The sequence below is a fragment of the Drosophila obscura genome, unplaced genomic scaffold (assembly GCF_018151105.1).
Source record: "Drosophila obscura isolate BZ-5 IFL unplaced genomic scaffold, ASM1815110v1 contig_208, whole genome shotgun sequence".
NCBI classification, from domain to species: Eukaryota; Metazoa; Arthropoda; class Insecta; order Diptera; family Drosophilidae; genus Drosophila; species Drosophila obscura.
Window position 1 is genome coordinate 645,862 of NW_024542799.1, and position 18,270 is coordinate 664,131.

At 46.9% G+C, this 18,270-nt stretch overlaps 2 protein-coding genes across 2 annotated transcripts; both read left to right on the top strand.

Annotated features, from left to right (window-relative positions):
* Nucleotides 1–499: 499 nt before the first annotated feature.
* Nucleotides 500–5,370, top strand: LOC111070881 (glutamic acid-rich protein). The gene is made up of 8 exons (XM_022361917.2): nucleotides 500–647; nucleotides 854–1,156; nucleotides 1,231–1,281; nucleotides 2,194–2,618; nucleotides 3,160–3,820; nucleotides 3,904–4,227; nucleotides 4,294–4,916; nucleotides 4,981–5,370. Exons 2-8 carry the CDS (start codon nucleotides 863–865, stop codon nucleotides 5,339–5,341), a joined length of 2,739 nt encoding a protein of 912 aa, XP_022217609.2. The 5' UTR covers nucleotides 500–647; nucleotides 854–862; the 3' UTR covers nucleotides 5,342–5,370.
* A 7,068-nt stretch (nucleotides 5,371–12,438) lies between these two features.
* On the top strand, nucleotides 12,439–18,270 carry LOC111070868 (ataxin-2 homolog). Its single transcript, XM_022361888.2, has 4 exons — nucleotides 12,439–12,924; nucleotides 13,225–13,531; nucleotides 14,139–14,500; nucleotides 16,008–18,270. Exons 2-4 carry the CDS (start codon nucleotides 13,495–13,497, stop codon nucleotides 18,126–18,128), a joined length of 2,520 nt encoding a protein of 839 aa, XP_022217580.2. The 5' UTR covers nucleotides 12,439–12,924; nucleotides 13,225–13,494; the 3' UTR covers nucleotides 18,129–18,270.

Genomic DNA, 18,270 nt, shown 5'->3' on the forward strand with positions numbered 1-18,270 from the left:
TTAGCTAGGACCCTTAGTGCTGAATAGATAATTTTATTCGGTAGATTAATCAATTCTATACAAGATTGGCTAACTTTAAGTACTCCCTTTTTTATTGGATTGCTTATAAAATAAGGTACAACTGAATATAAAAATCAAGAAATATAATTTCCGAGAACGCTTAACCCATTGTTTCATTTCAATTTACTCACGAATATTAGGAAAAAAAACAATCGATACTATCGTGATAGAATCGGGCTCAAATAATTCATAAAAAAACCATTGAAACCTTTAAGGAACTTGTCCATTGTAAAAATTAGATGCCACCTGTCTATTTGTTGAAAAATGTGTCTTCGTATTTTATAGCAGCTAATCCAAACATATCAAAAGCGCAACGACTGTAGCTCGATACTATCATGATAGTCGCAAAACCGTCACTAGTAGAGGTTAGCAGTAAAACATCGATACTATCGAAAGTGCCCTCGATGGTTTGACACCTCTAGTCAGCAGAGTATAATTCAATTTCGATAAATCCAGTAATCAAGTCGTCCGCCATAGTTTCGTGAAAATTGTGAAAACTCAAAGGAAACGTGCGATTTCAGTGGCGAAAAAACTTGCAAGCTAGTGAATAGACAATTGTTTTGTGAAATATAATCAAAGAATCAAAGGTAAGAACCCGCAAAATAAAAGGAATATATTCCGCAAGAAAAAGTGCACCGGCATATCGATTTTTTCACACACGAGCGACGCCGCCGGCGCACTGCCGATTGGGGTGCTGCGCTGGTCAAACACATACATACGCATGTTCGCACACAGACATACAGACGTTCGTAACCGGAAAAAGTGACTATTTTTTCTTGGTTTATATTTGCAGAAGAGAAAAATGCGTGGACGCGGCGGTTTCATTCCACGTGGAAGTGGTACCACACGCGGTGGCTATTACAATAATCGCAACTCGAGCAATTACGTGAACACACGTACCCAGGGAAACTACCGCCCCAATGGGGGACGCTACGAGAATAACTACCACAACAACAACAACCGCTACAGCGGCGGCGGAGGAGGAGGAGGCGGCAACAATAGCCACTATGATAACCGCAGCCGCGACAAGTTTACCCACCATAATTCGAGCAGCAGCGGACGCTACGAGTCCAGCTCCAGCCACAAGCGCAGCTATGTACGTTACGAAACAGAGGTGCTGTTGTGAAAATTCTAATTATTCTCTGCATTCTATTTTTATTGTCTCTTTAGGATACATCACGCGATCGCAGCGATGATCGCAACAAGCGCCCGCGCATAGACGTAAGTAACATATTAACCTTTCCAAAACGCTAAGCGCACGTAATTTCTGAGGTTATCATTATACATTAAGTTGTACGCCGCCATGTTCTGTGTAATGTTAATGACTCTTCCAATATTTATAGCACTGTTTGTGGAGTTTAAACGCGGGATTCTATTGAGCGAGCGTTAAAGCAAAACATATCCCAAACAGCGAACAGCACGGAACTCAAAGTAGCCAGAAAAAGCACTTTGGGGAGCACTAGATGTTTACTATATATACATATATATATATAATAAATATATATAATCTGTGTTGTCCATAGAATCAGCTGCGTCGAGGCAATGCATGGCAAATATTTGGCCAGCGACAGATCGATTTGAGAGTGCAGCCAAAACGGCTGCAAGATAAAAATAATATTGCCTACTACTACCACCCACTCACTAAACTGTCGATCTGAAAGCAAAAACTTCTGTATAGAAATGTGATTGAAGCGATTTTGATCTGTAATCTTTTATCTTGTGCCTTGTACCGTACCATCAGCAGTGCAGTCAATTCTCTCCCCATACCAAATAATAATCAATCCGACAACAGATAATCTATCTATATACGCATATATGCACGTCTGTGTATCGATCCAAATCTAAATAATAGCTAAGAGTGTAAGGTTTCTTCATCATGCTACCACACACCTACACGCTGCAGGATATATAACAGCATAATCGTTGCGATAACCACCACCCACAAATCAGATAAGATCAGAGAGTAATACAGTTTCTATAACAATAGCAATTCTTTATCATCCAACAAGTATATAAATCTTTATATATATATCTACCTATATTCGATATCACATCAAAAAAAAAAAACAAAAAAAAAACCACAACAAACAAAAAATGCTCCTACACTCCTTCCTACTCGTCAATCGTCAATAGGATTATCGTCGCACGTCCTCGTCAAACGATCGCAGCGATCGCCCATCGTCATCATCGCAGAATGTTGGCTCTTCATCATCGAACTACCATCAGCGCAGCAGCACCGGCGGAGGCGCTAGCTCGAGCTCGTATCGGCCGCGCGATGACTCGAACTCCGGTAGCCGGAATCAGCGCGAGTCGTCAATGGGACCGCCAAAGCGTATGATGCGTAGTGTGGCCGGCACCAGTTATATATCGCGCCCACGCGGCTCAATGTCCATGCGTGGAGGCGGCATGACACGTGGAAATATGCGGGTTGGAGCCATGCGCGTTGTGCGTACCCGCAACGTCAACGAGTCCAATGATCTGCGTACCATGCGCCGCCAGTTGCTCTATGCACAGCAGAAAGATCGGGCTCGCCTGCTTAAGATTCAACAGCTGAAAAGGTAAATAGTACAAAAAAAAAAACAACCCGAGTTATATACGATAAAGTTTATATCCGTAAACGGAGCTTCTTCAATTTATCAATTGTGTGTGTACCAATTTGCATCATTGACCATTGACCAAGATAATAATATGCCAAAGCGAAAGAACTATTTGAATATAATGTGAGATCGAAACGAAAGAGAGCAGAGCACTCCACTCCAATTCACCCACTCTATGCCATTGGCTGGATTGAGATTGAGATTGAGATCGAGATCAATTGTGATGAGAGGGGATCGCACCACTCGCATTCTTCGTAGACAAGTATACAAGTATATATTGTTGTTTGTGTGTGACTAGTAGAAATTGAAATTGAAATGTACTATCAAAATAATGACCAACCAACCAACCAACCAACACCAGACACTATGACAAGAAAAGTAATTTGTTAGCTTATTCCCAGCTTATTCTGTACTAAACACAAAAATTTGCATTTGCATTTGCGCCTCCCTCCCACCTGCACATGACTTCAAATTCGAATTCATTCCACCCAAATCAATGTAGCTCGTTGCGTCGCCAACGCCTGGGAGGGAATAGCAGCGATAATTCCAGTGACAATGAGGACAAGGAGGACGATGATGCTGAGAATAGCAAGAAGAAGAAAGGCAAAGACAATGACGATGACGAAGATATCGGCGTCGACGAGGACGATGATGATGATGAGAAGGATGCCGTCGATGGTGAGAAGAAGGGCGAAAAGACTAAAAAGTCACCTGGCAAAAAGCGCAACAGCAAGTCGGCAAACGAGGACAAGAGTGACGCCGATGGCGGCGACGATGATGAGCATGAGCGTGACGACGATGAAGATCAGGAAAAGTCCTTGAATGAGTCTGATAGCAAGAATGCCAAAGCCTCAGATGACGAGGACAAGGCAAAGGCTGAAGATGAGAGTGCCGATGGCGACAAGTCTGAAGAAAAGGCCAAATCCAGCACAGCCGATAAGACAGGTAAGAAAAAGGACAAAGATGGCGACACCACCAAGGACGGCAAGGACACCAAGTCCAAAAAGACTCCCAACAAGAAGGAGCGCTCACGCAAGGACAAGGATGACAGCGACGATGAGCATCACAGCTCGCGCCATCGCGACGATGACCACAACAATCGCAAGCGCAGCTTCATTAAGCTCACTTGCGTCCACTGCAACTGCAAGTGTGTGACCTTCAAGGTGGGTGTCTCTCCTCTAAACGGTCTAACGTGGATCCACTGCCAGTATCGCTGACGCGTTCCCTAATCCCTATCTAACTACAGGAGTACAACTACCACTTGAACTCGCGCACTCACAAGAACGCCATGCGCCAGGTGGCCCTCAACCAGCGCGCTGATCTACAGCGTATGCGCGCCCGCCAGCGCACCACTCAGCGTGAGATCGAGGAAAATAGCAAGGAAGAGCACGAGTCTCGCTATTGCCGCCTCTGTCGCCTGGCCTATCGCCAGCAAAAGAATCTGCATCAGGCCTCCGAGCACCACAAGACCATCAAGAAGTTCCTGATGCCCTACTGCGGCTCCTGCCACTTGGCATTCAAGAATGCCATGCTCTATGAGAATCATCGTTGCTCCCTGGAGCATATACGCGTATGTTCATTAACCAAAAACCATTCAAAGCATAAATACTGATCAATCTATGTCGTTCGTTTGCAGAACAAGGCCAGAAACGATGAGTCCGGCTCGGACGACAGTGTCGATGAGCGCGAGATTGATTTGAATAAATTCCTGACCGTCGACTCTGTTGGCGAGACCGATGTCGACGTGATGGATGCCGATGTGGATGCTATGGTAATGGAGGCTGAAACCGCTCAGAAGAGTACTGACGAGGAGACGCGCAAGCGTGGCCTGATTGGATCGGAATCCATCAAGGCCATTGAGGCATTCTATTGCGGCCTGTGCAATCATTACTCCAATAAGACGGACGAAGTTTCCTTGGACGATTACACCAAGAAGCATTGTCTGCAGCATTCCCACGTTAAGGCGTTCTTGCGCCAAAAGGAGGAGACCGAAAAGAAGAACCGCAAAGATGATGAGCACGAGGAAGAAAAAAAGGCTGACGATGCAGATGCCGATGAAGAAATGGATGCTGACGCAAAAATCGATGAGGAGGATGACGAAGATTATGGGGATGCTGATATGGGCGACGACCCCCAAGATGAAAATTTATGGGAGGAGGTCGACAAGGACTTGGGTGACCTGCTCGCCGAAGTTGATCCGATGAGCCACGAGGAAGAGGAGGAAGAGGATGAATCGGTCCTCAACATTGACATTGAAAGGTATTTTTGCCCGTTTTCTCCCCATTTCAACTTAATTGCTTATTTAATACTGGTCCAATTGCAGCGAGAAAAACAAGCTTAAAGATGCCAAAGAGGAAGAAAATGGCGATGATGATGTGGAGACTGCCTCTTCGAAAGAAAATGCGCCAGCAGTTGCCAAGCCGGCAGAGAAAAAGACCACCGGTGTGGCTACCGGGGCCGGCACAGCAGCCGCAGCAGCAGCAACCTCTGCTACATCCACACCAGCCAAGACAACTCCTGTCAAGCAGCCGGTCAAGAAAGCAACGCCCAAGACGGCGGTTAAAGTCAGCAAGCCAGGCCCGGCTTCAACCAAGCGCAATGTCTTGGTCAATGTGAAACGCACATCGGCGGCGGCCATCAAAGCTGCCACCAAGTCTAGCAATGCGGCAGCCGATTCCAAGTAAGCTGGATGCCAGCAGCAACAACACCACAATAACAACAAACAATATCTACAGCAAATAATAATGCAACAACAACAACAACCAAAACCCAGTGATTTGGTTGCAGCAAAAAACATATTTAAAATATAACTAAACTTTAGCTCACGAAAATTACACACAGCCCAGCAGCCAGAGCAGCGCTTGTCGTCATGTAACCGAGCCCGGCCTGTGTAATAAATGTCTAGACCTAAATCAACGAACCCGTGGTACATATCTGGAGTGTATATTTATATTAGGATTGGATTGGATTGGAGCACATGCATGTTGAAGTACTTTTCGGGTACCTTTCGCTGTGCCACTCGACCGTTTCATGTTGGGCCTTTCTAAACTGGCAGCGCCGCGGACAAGTGCCAGCCTGCCTGCCACCTGGCCCGAACAATGGCAGCGAAATGCCTTTCGGTCGCCAATTTGCTGCAGCTTTCAAGGTGGTTACATGTAATTGTCAGCCCCAGCAGAGAGATATCCCCCAACAAACGAGAAATGGTTCACGCTAAATGTGATTAAGCGATGGCTGGCAGACCTTGCCTGTTCAGCACTTGCCGCCCAACTTTTTCTTGCATATTCCCTACACTCGCTGTGTAATGTAATTGAGACTTGTTTCTGTTTATTGTCGCTTGACTATTCCGTGTTTGGTTCACCCGAATCATTCTTGGCGTTAGCTGTGGCTTGACATTGAATTAACCCCCCCGCTTATCTCTTTGTGTGAATGCATTGTCGATCTTGGCGTGATGCAGCTCGCGCTCTTCCTTGTTTCATTGGAAATGTATTTATTAACCTATTGGGCGGCCCAAGCGTTGCGCTGTCTGTCTGCTCCCACTGCCGTTTGCTTTTTTGTTTTTTGTTACCATTTCCGCTTGCCGCGCTAACCGCTAACCGGCAACCGCTTGCTACTTGCCACTTGGCGGTGGCAAAAGACAATGCCAATGCAGTGGCAAACGAAAGGAAAATACATTTCATTTCATAATTTTTTTCTACATATTTTTGCCAAATTAACTTTCACTGCATGTCTCCGTGAAACCGCGGGACGAGATCCCCAGCGCCTGTACGCGAGTATCTTCGGTTATTATGCAATCTGTCAGTTTATATGCGTGTTCGTGTGAGAGAGGTCTTCGGTATTCCCAATGATCCCAGCTGCTTCCTTTCTACCACACTCTTAAGTGGGGCTCAGAGTCAGACAATGTCAAGTTTTGATTTGATTACGATTACGATTACGACTACCACTAGTATAGCTGCGAGCAGGTTTTGAGATCAGGCCCGGCCGGCCCCCTCCAGCTGAAGCTGGAGCTAATCCCTGGCAATCGCTCATTCAGTTGGGGTAAATTGCATTCATGTTTTGACGCTAGATTTATGCGCACATTGTTCTGTCTGTGCTCTATGTTTGCCACAAATCCGGTTTTTGTCTCATGCGCCGCCGCAGCTCTGATCCATTGTTGCCTCTGCCCCTTTTTGCCTTTTGCCTGGGTATAAGTATAAGTATTAACATTTAATTTGTGATTCCAAGTCAATGCTGCGCGACCGACCGCAGCTTTTTAGTAACGTTTCGTTTTTTTTTTTTTTTAGCTTTTCGGCGCTTCTATTAAGAAATTTTCAACGGCAACGGTTGATTTTGTTTTTATTTGCTGTGGCTGGCGGCTGCCATCTTCCTGTTGCTTGGCCACTTTTTTGCCCACTGCTTTGGGTTTAAATGCCAAGGTGGTGTGCTTGCCGCTGGGACTCGGAATCCAGTTATCAGCGGACACACAATTTGGTTAATGCCACCGGCACTTGGACGCATTCGTTATACTTATGTGTGCGGAATTTAAGAATCAGAAGCAGCTCATAAATTGTGTTAAATGGAATCGTTTGACGGTTCTATTGAAATGTCAGTGGCTGCCAGTGGATGCTATGTTGTCCAGGGCCATCCATCGCAGACCCGAGCGATGTGCGGGTGCGTGGCTAATTGCCAGTGTCTTTGGCCAAAAGGCTTTGTTGTGCACATTTTCACATCGTTAACAATATGTTTATTTGTCTTTAGCTTGGCCGAGGGATTATTTCTGCTTCTGTTTGTCTCTGCGGATTTTCTCTTGTAAAGAGCCTTGGCACAGGCCCGGCGCGGGAATTTGCATACATTTACAAAAGCGCCGAGATTAAAGAAATATGTTTGGTAATGATTTGATTGTGGGCATTAGTAATCTGCGGATTTGTCATTGTCTTTCTGCGAAATTATAAATATAAAATATATATAACTGTTAATGCCGATTGCAGTGGTTCGATTTGCAGCGCGACATCTACTATCGAAATACTTATCGCCTGCTCATGTAAACGGAAGCTGTGGAATTCAAATGGCTGCTAATAATGTGTAAAATGTGTAATGTGTGAACATTTCACACAGTCAGTTCTTGGCCGCAACCGCAAGCATTTACAAGACAAGTTAATTGTGCTGCTGCTGCTGCTGCTGCTGCTTATGGCTTATGGGCACCAGTAGTCATGGCCAAGCAGCTAATTGGGACAATAGGCAAATGCACTTTATGGATGATGAACCCAGTTCCGCCTTGCTTCGGTTTTAGTGTTGTGCAACAGCGCGATAACAATTTTTGGCACGCAATTCAAATGAGCCACAAGGAGATCGCTGGGACCAGATACCAGCTACCAGCTACTGCTGCATGTGGAACTGCCGACAGGTTATAATCTAATTAAGGCAACCCGTGTGCCAGAGCCACAGCCAGAGCCAGAGCCGATGAAGCAGATCTTCTGTATTGCCATATATGTACATAAATATATATATTCTTCTCACGCCCAAAATGTAAATGAAGTTATCCGGGTGTGTTAGTGGAGTCAGTTCGAGAGGGGGGCAGGGGGCCACTTGGCTAATGCCAAGCCACGACGAAAACTACGGGTTTACATGCCTCGCTGGCTGCGACTACAGCCACGACGATTTGGTGCTAGTGTGAAAATCTTGTTTCTCCTTCTTTTTCTTATTTTATGAATATTTCTTCAACACTCATTCATAAAGTCTGTCATTGTCCGTGTGTGCTCATTGTTCGCGACCAGAGATTTGGGTACGGGTGAGCATTGGGGATGGGGGCTGGGGGCCCCTGATGATTGCAACGCTTTCCCGATTTCATTCATTAAAGTCTGCGATTTATGGTGCAATGGGGGCATGGGGGGGGGAAACAATGAGGCGGCGAATCATCTGACTGATTAGTGCGTAACAATCGGCACGGCAAATAGGCAAAGAAAACTTTTCTTCACCCGCTGATCTCTGACATTTGACGACTCCTCCAATTGCCCAATCGATTATTCACTGAATCGACACATCTTATGGGAGTCCATAAATAACCACAAGGTCGCCAGGTCGGGAGATCTCCGCCACTCATAGAAATGATCATAAAACCATAGACATGATCGCGCATGCTCGCATCAATTGTCTGGCTGGCCCCCTGCCTCATTATCGTATCTGGCTTGGCGTGAATGGAAAGCATTAAGTTATTGCCCCGCCGACACCAGACACCATACGGCAGACATTATGGCCGATATATGGATTTAGAGCCGGTACACACACCATTTATTTGGTCCAAATTAACACACAAGCGCTCGCTGGGTTGGGGAAAATCCACATGAAGTGCTTAAACTGGTCATTAAATGCTGCCCAGGTATTTGCTGCGATTATACCGAAACACTTGCGGCTGCTCTCCAATATTAAAAAAATACAACCAGGAAAAGGCCGAAAATCATATAACAATGCAAGTCAAAAGTCAGGCAAAGCCAAAGATTCCCCCCCGCACATCCCCACCCCTGGCAGACATCATGTAATCTCAGGCAGCCCCTCTGCCATCGACCAGCTACAATCTCATGGAAATCCTCTACAGTTGAGTGGTCCTGGACGCTATACTTTGGCAAAGCTCATTAGCAAATTATTTTGGTGTTTGCATGGGGGGGCCACGCTTCAATGGAACCGAGAGACCCAACCCGGACACGGACAGACAGGGATTGTCGCTCGCTCAGATCACGAAATACATATGTATGGCATATGTATGGCATATGCTTGAGTAGTTCCCAAAAGCGTTTTCCATTATCCATTTTGGAGCAGTTTAATTGTATTTAAATGAGTTAGAATGCACTTTTCATTTTCATTTCGCCATTTACTCAACGGATTTGTTTATGATTCATAAATTGTTCGCTGTGACGTTTATAGTAGTCGGTGTGCCGGGGAGGGAGGTCTGGAAACGTAATTGATAGATACAAATCTGAATCTGCTGTCTAGACGTACAGCTACGATAGGATATCTGAGTTAAATGCATTTATTTCAACTCAACAAGCAGATGTTTATGAGCCAAGTGGGGCATAGTCGTAAGCTAAAGAATTTGGAGTCATAGCCTGGTTTAATGGTAGCGAATGTGCCTGTTTATTTGAGTACTTGCTGAACAGCAACTAAGGTTGGTTTTTATTCATGGACTATCGCTAGTATGTGTCCGCAAACCCCATGCAGTTATCCTTTAGAGACTATATCACGAAATTAACAAATAATAAAGATAAAAAGCTAATGGATCGAAGGTAGAGAATGAAGAAGAGAAGGAAGAGGAGGAGAATTTGTGAAAGGGTACTATAAGATCCAAACTAATGGATCATATATTAAATGTAATAAATAAAATATTATCTTTTTGATTATATTAAGGACCAATGCACTGCTGTTGGCATTCTTTAAATACTGAATCCCTTTGTTGCTTGTTCAAAAATAACCACGATCCCTTGCAGTGTATTTTTGGCAGCAATTTCAATTAGCTTCAACAGACTATTGATTATCGCATTGCAGTTAAGATTAACTGGTGGGTATATATCCGAAATATGTAGTTGGCATGTGGGGGATTGAGGCATTTGGCTGTGAATTATGGCTGTGAGCTACTGCATACTCGTGCGAGTGGTGGTGTAGTTCAACGGAATGGCATTTTAATTGTCATCTGGCGCTGGTAAATTACACATTATTTATACAGAGTACTGACATTAAAATGTACCCTGTCATATGGCGCTATCCATGGCAATTTGAACTAGAGCTTTGCCTGTTGTTTGATGGTGTGTGTGTGTGTTGTTGTTGGGTATCTTCACAGGTCACTCCACAGACGATTCGATTGTGCAATTTCATTGTCCAACAACTTTTCATTAACAACGGCGGCAGTGGCACTGGCAGAGGCAACATGTGGCAGTGGCAGGTAAAAAAACGTCAAAATGTATCCACAGAGTTGCCAATTAAGACCTCAGCAAATGTTTTCGGTCAACTGCGAGTCCGAATGCAAGTATATCAAAAGCCTAAACTAAATGTTAAGGTTGAGTCTGGCTCTGTCCGACTCGATAAATTGATACAAATAAAATTTGGAGCATAAAACTGTCGGAGGGAAAAAATTGCAGCAGCGAGTGTGGATGTGGATGTGGATGCAGAATTGCTGAATGCAAATGCCAAAATGTGAACTGAACTGCCAGTGGAGAGGAGCTTGAGAGCATCACCATCACCACCAGCATCCACGTCATGATCAGCATTGATTTAAGTGGAGTCAACTGGAAACTGTTGCATTTCTGGTTGCAACTTGAACAAAAAGCAGGCAGCAGCAGCAAAAAGCACTTGAAATTAAAAGCAGCTGAAGACAGCAGAAAAAAAAAAACCAGAAACTAATACAATAATAAATAGTAGTAAAAGAAAAGAAGATGTTGCCACTGCATTTGCTGCTGCTGCTGCTGATGGCATCGTCTGCTGTTTCTGCTGCTGCTGCTGCAGTGGTTGACTTGCATGCCATGCAACAATTTCACAAGCGGCACGCAGACAACTAAATGACAATGTGAACAAAATAACAACAACGGCGGCGGCAGCAGCAGCAGCATAAGCATCAGCATCAGCATCACTGGCAGCGGCAGCCAGGAGAATTTATAATAAGTAACTCTCTTGCTCTGCTGTTGCTGTTGTTGCACCAACACTGTTCAATGTTGCGCAAAACAAAAACAAAAACAGACAACAACAAAACAAAAGCTGCTGCCGCAAATCTTCCACTTAATTATAAACTTATTTATTTGGTTAGTTTGCAGCCAAACTGTCCTAATCAATTTGCTAAGGATGAGGAAATGGCAGCCGGAGAGCTTGCATCAGCATCGCCAATTTCCACGGATTTCCTCAGCGCCAAATTTCACAGCTACCGTGTTAACTTTGACACCACCAACGCAGATCCGAAACCGAAACAACAACAACAACAAAAACCGAACCCAAACCCGAATCCCAAAAGGAGACCAATCCATGTACGTGGACGTGGATGTGGATGTGGATGTGGCCTGGCATTAGCATTAGGTAAGCTGCTCAATTAACTCGCACGGCAATTGGCCAAATTGGCCACCGACTTGACTCCGTCCGTCAGCCGGAGATCGAAATTGATGCTGCCAGCAGCTCTCTGCCAGGGGTTAAGTGTAGCTGCCCACGCATGCGCTGAAATGTTAATTCTCAATCCTCACCCAACACCCAACCAGCACAGTGGTCTGAATCCTGCCCAGCAAATATAACTCCAAACAAAACTTACAGAGCATTCTTGAGTTTCTTCCTTCCTGCAGAGTAGAGCGAAAGTAGATCGCAAAGTAAAAGTATTTCTTAGCGCTTATTCTGAAAAGCATTTTGTATCCTCTTTCGATCCCTTTTCCACATGTCTATGCCACACTGTGCCTTGGCGGCAATCGCAAATGTCAAGCGAAAGACTTAAGCAGCGAACTTGCTCGAAGGCGCTGGATCTAAGACTTGGGCTTGGGCTTGGGCTTAAGCATATTAAATATGCAATGCTAATGCAAATGCAAATGGATACTCGCATCCGAATCGTAAACGCTTGTTAAAAGTAATGCGCCCAATTTGCAATGGCAATACGAATAGAAGCCAAAGGCACAGCGACAGCCACAGATAAAGGAGAGACCAAAGCCAAAACAAAAGTGCCCTTTAGCCTCGACCAGCCCAAATAGCCATGGCCAGCAGCCATCGTCTTGAGAGTCTTCTGGGCGTACGAGTGTTTGCAGTGTATGTGGCAGAGAGGGTGGGCGGGCAATTTAGTGTCACGTTAGCATTTTGGGGCGCTTCCAGGCGGCAGGCAAATGCCCGAGCCTTGCCATTAGGCGGGCGGTTAACTAGCGGTTAGCCACCGACAGAGCCGTCAACGTTCAATTGGCCCCCTGAAAACGGAATCGCAGTCGGAGCTGGGGTAGCTGTTGGACTCGGCTTCGGATTCCGATTCAAAGTGGAGGAGCAGCAGACGATGTTGTGGCTGCCGCAGACAGACCTTTCTCTTTGTGTTGGTGCTGAATGGTTGGATGGTTGGCTGCTTGGTTGGCTGGCCTGGCCTGGCCAGGCCCGGCACGACGAGCCGCAAAGGTCGGCCGCAGTGCTCGGTTCGGCTCTCGGCCCAGACGAGTCTCGGCCACGGGGTTTTATAAATACAAGTGTTGGCCGCACAACGGCAAAGATTCGTTGCTGAACGTGCAGCGCGCGCGATCCATTAAATCCCATCCGACTCGTCTCGACTCGACTCGACTCTCCTTGCAGAAAAGACACGGTAAAGCATCGATCCAGCCAACCATCCATCCATCAATCATCTTTGGAGCGTTACTAAATTCGCGCCAAAGAAAATCTGTTACGAGACGCATCCAAGGATTACGGGATACGAGTGCCAATTGGGATTTAGATTGAGACTACTCGCAATCCAGATGCAAATTAAAATTCAGACTCAGATTCAGTTTCGCTTTCGGTTTCGCAATGTTTCTTGTGCCTATGTTGGATTGTGTCGAATCTTCAATTATATAACTAAAATAATAATCGCCGTCTCTGTGTCGTGTTTTTCTTTCGTTTGTTGCAGCCGGCAATGCTCAATGCAGATGCAGCAGCCATCGTAATACCCTGAGACGGCCTGACAAGGAAACAGCCGAAAAACAACAACTGCAAAAATAACCCAAGTGACTGTGAAAGTAACCAACGGGACGGTACAGATCCAGATACAGCCACAGATATTCAATTACTTGTCTCTTTGGCATTGCCTAGGGCCTGTTATTTTTTTTTGTTGTTGTTGTTTTAGTTGCTGTTGTTGTTGGTGGCGGTGTGGGCAGTTGTGTCGGAGTGCTGCAACACCATGAGGATTCAAATATGGGTCCTAACACTTTTGCTGGGTGAGTGCTGAACCCCATTGAGCGATTCCATGGTTCGGGGAAGAAGTGGGTGCTGAAAATATTTGAAATATTTTGTGCTTGCCATTTAACTTAAATGATTAAATTTAACTTAAATGATTAAAGCTTCAGTTTCAGAAATAGATTCTTGACAGAATGGATTAAACTTCCCACAAAATCGTAATTCTTTATTTTTAATGCTGTTGAAAAAGTAAATATTATTTAAAGGACACTGGAACGCTTTAGAAAGCTTTCGATCTTGTATTCCTGTATATATAAAAATCAAGTGAATTCTTTAATCGAATCTCTATTATAAGTAAATCATTCCCTTTTCATAAGGATTGAAAACAATCATAGAAATTTTTCTACAAATTAAAATTAAAATTTAGAACAAAGAATGGAGCGATGCAGATAATTCCTTTCGTGAAATATTTTCATGATTCTTTTTAATTATCGTGGATTTTTTAGCTTAATGGATTCCATAAGCACAGCGATAAAACACATTCACGTTAAGCACACAGTAAATGGCAAAGATCAAACCGTAGCATTAAATATTCGCCTGATATTCACACTTGTTCCAACTACCAATCCCCATTCTTCACCCACACAGGCCTCCTCTGCGCCCAAGCACTGGAAACCAAAGCTAAGAGCGACAGCACCAGCAGCATCGACGATAGCAAGAGCGCCGCCTCCACGCCGCTGGAGTCGGAGGCGTCCAAGGACAAGCGCCAGGTGAGCAGCAAGGAGACGCCCCTCTATCCCAATCATCGCAGTGCGGATGCAGCGGCGGCCGATGATCCCGAGGACGGGCAGGAGACCATTTACGGCACGAAACCGAATCAGTTCATCATACGACCCATTGCCCCGCATCAGCATCAGCAGCACGAGGGGCACCAGGAGCCGCAGCTGCGGAACTTTGCGGCGGCCAACTCCCGGCCGCATGCCGCTCAACTGCTGGAGCAGAGTCAAGAGGTGAGTGGGGAAACCCGATTGATTGATGGGGCTTTGGCTATGAGGCATTTGTCTGTTCATTTGTTTCTTTGCTTTGTGCAAATCGAGGGGCGTTTCATCATGTCGCTGTTTGGCCCCCGCGGCCATCAGACATCGGAGATCGGACGACCTGGCATCGTGACTGGGAATCGGTTGCAGTTACACGATTCTTTGCAAAATGCCGGATGTAAACATCTCAAAATCAAGCCACAGCTTGTCCCAGTACCACAGTCACAAACGCCACGACCCAAGCCCCAGATAAATTGTCAAATTCTCCCTTTCGCCGAGGCCAAGAAACCTTGACCAATATCTCCCTGTGGCCCAAAGGTAGTTTTTATATTCGGAACAAATTGCAATAGAGACAGACCTCAGACAAAGACAATTACAATTAGGCAAAGACAATGAATGTTTCTATTACAAAATGTATAGAAATTAAATGCGCTGGACTGGCAAATATAATACATAATAATAATAATATGATTATTATTATAAATGAAATCGGCAGAACTAAGTCACGACACGACATGGTGACAGGCATCGTCGCAGTAACAAATGCATAATTGCAACATTATGTTATTTTTTTGTTTTGTTTGTATTAAGCGTTAAATAACGAATTCCATTCCCTTTTCATTTCCCACCCGCAATCATTTCCACCTTTCCGTCTACTTCTTTTGCTTCTGCTTCTGCGTTGGCTTCTTCTTCTTCTTCGTGTGTTTCTTCTGCTCCATCATTCGCGACAGCGAAACAATGGCGGCGCGGCAGCTTTGAGTGGTCGTGGGAAGAAAGTTGACATAATGTTATAATCACCCCCACTTTTGGTCTTGTCTGTGGCTTGATGTGGTGGCGCCTTGAATTGCCGGCGGCTCGGCTTTATTTGCCATAATAATGTGAATTACACGCTAGAAAAACACTGTGCAGCAAGTTAACAATAGATTCGGAATATTTCAAGCTTAACTTAACTCCTTGCTGGCATTAAACTGTTCTACTGTTATACTGGCAGCACTCTGAGCTATTCTAGTTCTGGTATACGAAAGGAACTTTTGCCGTTTTTAAGCACTACTCTTTTTAACCGTTATGTTGTTTATGAATCTCAGTCAAAACGAATTGTGTGTATGACAACCTTCTGTTGTACAGTGTAATTGGTGTAGGTCCTATGTTGGTCACAGATTGCAACATACCGCCATAGTGCTGCGGTTGTTGTTGGCGTTGCCAAACTCTCGCCACAAGTGTTATATAAACGTATTTTTTTAGATGCCACGCCATTCTCACAACGTCTGTGACTGTGAATCACCTGCCATGTGGTGGCTGCCACCGCAGTTGCTGTTGTTGTTGCTGCTGGTGGCAGTGGGCTGGCTCCACATTAAACAGCTGCTGACATTGGCCGCCGCTGGCTGAAAGTTTACGGTTCACACACCCACAGCAGCCCACAGTCGAAACCCATAATTACACGTCTCTCCATCTCTCTCTGCCCCTCTTCTTGCCACTAAAGGTGCAGCACTATGTCTACCTGCAAGATATTATGCGCCATCACCAGCCCAAGGCCCTGGGGGCCTCAGGTCAAGGCAAGGGTGCGGCCAGCAACCCAAAGAAGTCATCCACCCCCGTCGCCGAGGAGGAACAGGAGCAGGAAGCTGAGCAGCGCTATGCCGTGTCCATACAGCCACAGCCGCAGCTGCAGCTGCAGCAACGCCCTCGTCCCTATCCGGGAGTGGGTCCCTACCAGCTGCCACTGCCATTGCCCGCTCCGCAGCATCAGCAGGGACATCCACAACAGCAGCAGCAACACCAAGCCCAGCAGCCCTATCAGGTCATACCCGAGGAACAGTTCCTGAAGCTGCTGGAGGAGGAGCTGCAGGCGAGAGCCTACCACGAGCAACTGCGTCAACAACAACAGCAGCAGCAGCAGCACCACCACCAACAGCAACAACAGCATCCACAGCAGCAGGCGCAATACCAGCAACAGAAGCAATTGTCCATCCACAGCACAGCGGCCACCCACAAGGTGCTCCAGCAAGCGGAACCGTCTCTGGGCTTGGGTGGCTATCGCGACCGTTTGGTGGCCGAGCAGGAGCTTGTGTCGCCAGCCTACTCACAATCCCAATCCCGTGGGGGACCCAAATATCTGCCCTTGTCACAGGCCCAGCAATTCGAGGAGGAGGAGGTGGCAGCCCAACAGCAGCAACAGCAACATCAGCAGCAGCAGCAGCAGGCGCAGCGCAGTCATCTGCACAAACCCATCCAGCATCAGGGACAGCCGCATCAGCAGCAGCTAATCTCCGGCCTGCCCCCGCAGATTGCCTACTACCAGCCGCAGATCAGCTACAAGACCCTGCCCAATCATCCGCTGGCCAAGTCCTCGCTGGAAAGCGAGATTGAGAAACTGCTGGCCGCCAATAAGCCTGGACCGGCCCTTGCCTATGTCGACAGCAGCAATGAGCCGAGCTACAGTCATCAACAGCAATCGGCTCGCCACCCGCTGCCCCTGCAGCATCCGCCGCCGCCCACCTCACACCCAGCACTGCGCCAACCCAAGGCCTACCTAGCCAGCACACCCAACTCCCTGCTGGACGCGAACAACCAGCCCTTTGTCCCGTCGCTCTTCAAATTCAGCAACTACCAGCAGCCCACACCCATCTATCCTACTCAGGCTGCACCCATTCCAGAGCCCAAGAGGCTAGGACCCGTTGTGTACCCCACGCAGACCGCCAACCAGCCACAGCCCTCGCAGTACTACTACCAGGAGGCGTCACCCACTGCCGGTCCCAAGCCATCTCCCCACCCCAAGCCCTATCTCCGTTCCAAGCACTATAAACTGGCCGCACCCACGAAGGGTCTGCTCTATGCCGACTACGATCGCAGCCAGGGACCACCGCCACCGCAGTCGGCTTCGTCCAGCTTTTATCCCAGTCCGCCGGATCCGATAAAGCACGCCCAGAGAACTCTGGGTGTCACACCCACATCCCTTCCTCTGCCAGACTATCCCTCGCCGTCGCCGTCGCAGTCCAGCATCTATGTTTCGCAGGGCACTGGAATCGCGACGCCATCCCGCGCTACGCCCACAGGCACGCCGGTGCAGAAGCTGCGGACGCTGGACGAAGTTAAGCAGTTGAATCTGCCGCCCCCTAATGGAAAGCCGCTCACCCAGGCCGAGTTCCAGGCGCTGGTCGATGCCGGATACCCGGTGAAGGCGGTGCCAGTGCCAGTGCCCGTCCCGTACGAGCAGTACGTCAAAGATCATCCTGAGTACCGCAATCATCCGCCAGTGGACTATGTCCACCTCATGCGACTGGCCACACGCCAGTTGGCCACCCAGCAGCAGCATCATCAGCATCATCGCTCATTGGCCGCCCCCTCGGAGCCGTCGTTGAAGATTATATCCTCTCCCACGGCCAGCGATCTGCAGCAGCAGACGGCAACGGGCATTGGCGGCGGCAGTGTCACCTATTTGCAGCCCATCGAGGGACAACAAGGCCATCTGCATGCCCACGCTCACGCCCTGCAGAAGCGGCGTCCAAGGGATGAGCAGGACACGGCCGTGGCGGGCAGTGAGACCAAGGCGGCAGCACCAGAGTCGAAAGCGCGTTCGCAGGCGGCGGAGAAGGCTCAGTGAGCCAAGCGGCGGCGTACTGTTTTAGTTAAAATGTCCTTGTCTAGTTTATAAGTATTGTAAAAATGTTTCAGCACTTGCGCAATGTTAAATTATAAAACAAAACAAATAAAATAATATACGGAAACCTATCGAAAGAGCGCGT

Coding starts and splice junctions, on each gene's coding strand:
- LOC111070881 (XM_022361917.2), top strand. CDS start 863: ATGCGTGGACGCGGCGGTTTCATTCCACGTGGAAGTGGTACCACACGC. Junction 1,282..2,193: donor ACAAGCGCCCGCGCATAGAC/GTAAGTAACATA, acceptor AATCGTCAATAG/GATTATCGTCGCACGTCCTC. Junction 3,821..3,903: donor GCAAGTGTGTGACCTTCAAG/GTGGGTGTCTCT, acceptor ATCTAACTACAG/GAGTACAACTACCACTTGAA.
- LOC111070868 (XM_022361888.2), top strand. CDS start 13,495: ATGAGGATTCAAATATGGGTCCTAACACTTTTGCTGG. Junction 13,532..14,138: donor GGTCCTAACACTTTTGCTGG/GTGAGTGCTGAA, acceptor TCACCCACACAG/GCCTCCTCTGCGCCCAAGCA. Junction 14,501..16,007: donor TGCTGGAGCAGAGTCAAGAG/GTGAGTGGGGAA, acceptor TTGCCACTAAAG/GTGCAGCACTATGTCTACCT.